The following is a 2,664-nucleotide window of genomic DNA, read 5'->3' as shown; positions in this document are numbered from 1 at the left end:
AAGACGCTGTTACACTGTAAAATTCTTCTTATAAAAGTTGCTACATATATTTGCAATGTTTGCCAATTGCAATATAAACTTCTTCGGAACAATTCCATCGCCTGACTTGGCAGCCTTGCAGTTGATAGAGTTGCAGAGGGAATCTTAGGCTATTTTAGCATTAAGAGTGAAATACTCTGTTCAAAGCATGTCGCAAACCTTAAATTCCGGCGAAGTTGTTTTACTTTTTTTACGTAATCCAATTATAATTAATAAAGAAGCTAATTGATTGCTTTCTCTGCCTTTAAATTGCAACGTCACGAGTTAATTAAGTCATTGTATTATTGCGTTTTGCGAAATACGGTTCTCTTTAATTAAACTGCGAGTTGCGAAGTATTGTTGGAAATTTTTTAGTTAGAAAAATGGGTTGCTGTTTCGGTTGCTCACGAAAGGCAGATGACCCTGCTGAAGAAATTGATAAAGATATCGATGAGCCTCAGGGCAAAGGTAAAAACGAAAAATGCTTTGAGACACTTCTGGGGAAAATAGTTTCATTCAATCAAGAATAAACATGATTCACGCTCATCTTTTTGTTTTTCGCAGAAGCATTGGAAGGCGGCTTTGAAACACGGGAGCCGATAGCGGTGGCAAACAATAAGTCGGGCACCAATGAAATGTCTTCCTCAACAGCGAAGACTAATGCTAAATGTGAATATATCGATAAGCCTAAGGAAAAAGGTAAAAGCAAAAAATGCTTTGAGACATTTCTAGGGACAATAGTTTCATTCAATCAAGGATAAAAATGATTCACGCTCATCTTTTTGTTTTTCGCAGAAACATCGCAAGGCTTGGAAACGCAGGAGATGGTTACAAAAAGTGAAAATGTAGAGCTTCGGTCACAGACGGGAGAAACACTCGCGACAGACAAAGCGGAGCCAATCGAAGTCAAGGATAACGGCAAAGAGCCAGTTCTCGACAAGGCCACAGAAAAGCCATTGCCTGTTGAGGTGAAAAAAGCAACAAATTTGCCAACTGAGCTCGAAATTCAAGCAGATGTCGCAGATAAAGTTAAAGGCGATGCCTTGGAGAAGCAAGACGACAACAATTTGCTGAGCAAAGAATCTGCAATGGCTCAACTTGGACAAGAAGTCAAAGAAGACTTGGCACAAGCTGACGCCTCCGAAAACCAATCTTCGGAAATCGACAAGGCCACAGAAAAGACGTTAGCTGACGAAGTGCAAAAAGCAACAAATTTGCCAACTGAGCTCGAAATTCAGACAGATGTCGCAGATAAAGTTAAAGGCGATGCCTTGGAGAAGCAAAACGACAACAATTTGCCGAGCAAAGAATCTGCAATGGCTCAACTTGGACAAGAAGTCAAAGAAGACTTGGCACAAGCTGACGCCTCCGAAAACCAATCTTCGGAAATCGACAAGGCCACAGAAAAGACTTTATCCATCGAGATGGAAAAAGCAACAAATTTGCCAACTGAGCTCGAAATTCAAGCAGATGTCGCAGATAAAGTTAAAGGCGATGCCTTGGAGAAGCAAGACGACAACAATTTGCCGAGCAAAGAATCTGCAATGGCTCAACTTGGACAAGAAGTCAAAGAAGACTTGGCACAAGCTGACGCCTCCGAAAACCAATCTTCGGAAATCGATAGTGTTGGGAAGTCTTTGAAAACTAGCGAAAACTTGGGAGTATCTGAGGAAGAAGCAAGCGGCGTCGCCATCGAAGGTAATGTAACAGAAATCAAAGCAATTGGCGTCACCGTGGAAGCTAATGTTGCCGTAATCAAAGAAGATGACGCAACAAATGAAATTGAGAGCCACGTCACAAATCAAATCCAGTCTGACGTATGCAAAGTCGAAAGCGAGCATTGCCCAGCCGAGCGATCTGTTACCACGGAAACGGTAGCGCCGCCTGCGAAATCATGTGACGCTGGTGCGGTCTCTGTGAAGGACATCCATATCAGCTTGAACGACTCACGCGAGGGCGACGAAACAAAAGGCGAATTGAAAATATCCGGCGATCTAAGTGAGGAACCTCAGCCTCAGGACAAAACCACCGATGGACAAGTGTCCAGCGAAGTGCAGGAGAGTGGTACTGATGAACTAAGCGAGGAAGAAGACGAGGAGCCTGAAGTATCATGGACCATGGCTTCATTGGTGGCTCAACTTAGTGAAATTGTGCGTAGATAGCTCGCGTACCAGAGAAAGAAGTTGAGTTAAAAAATGGTGTTAATTTTTTTGTACTTATTACACTGATATACTCGTGTGGAATTTATAAATGTGAGAAATGTGCATGGAATTGAACGTAATAATAGTAATGGTAACGAACGTTAGTTCGTTTAAAGTAAATATGATCGTCATAGAGATTAATGAACAATGCATGCATAGATAAACTGGTTTGACTTTCCTATTATTTCTTAGTGTATATCCTACCTTGTTTCTGTATTATATTAATTAAACAATAAAAGAAGAAAAATATTTGTCAGTGTCAGCTTCAGTCATCAGCGGATGGGTGGTACTGGAACAGTTAATAACCAGATACACATGAAATACATTATCGTATCAAGGGTTCCATGATCTAAATTTTTAAAACAAAACAATTTGCTATCAATTCCAATCAATAAACTGAAGAGAAAGACAAAAAAGTGATACAAAAAGTAATCTCAGCAGTGAA

General features: G+C 40.7%; 1 protein-coding gene across 1 annotated transcript; it reads left to right on the top strand.

Moving 5' to 3' along the window:
* The first annotated feature begins 401 nt into the window (after positions 1-401).
* LOC114533490 (WEB family protein At3g02930, chloroplastic-like) lies at positions 402-2,180 on the top strand. Its single transcript, XM_028555019.1, has 3 exons — positions 402-486; positions 583-717; positions 814-2,180. The coding sequence occupies exons 1-3, from the start codon at positions 402-404 to the stop codon at positions 2,178-2,180; spliced, it is 1,587 nt and encodes a 528-aa protein (XP_028410820.1).
* The last annotated feature ends 484 nt before the right edge of the window (positions 2,181-2,664 follow it).

Source organism: Dendronephthya gigantea, unplaced genomic scaffold (genome assembly GCF_004324835.1).
Source record: "Dendronephthya gigantea isolate DGI-Jeju-01 unplaced genomic scaffold, DenGig_1.0 000092F, whole genome shotgun sequence".
Classification (NCBI taxonomy): domain Eukaryota; kingdom Metazoa; phylum Cnidaria; class Anthozoa; order Malacalcyonacea; family Nephtheidae; genus Dendronephthya; species Dendronephthya gigantea.
Note: the sequence above shows the minus strand (reverse complement) of the source record. Positions and strands in the feature narration are given on the sequence as shown.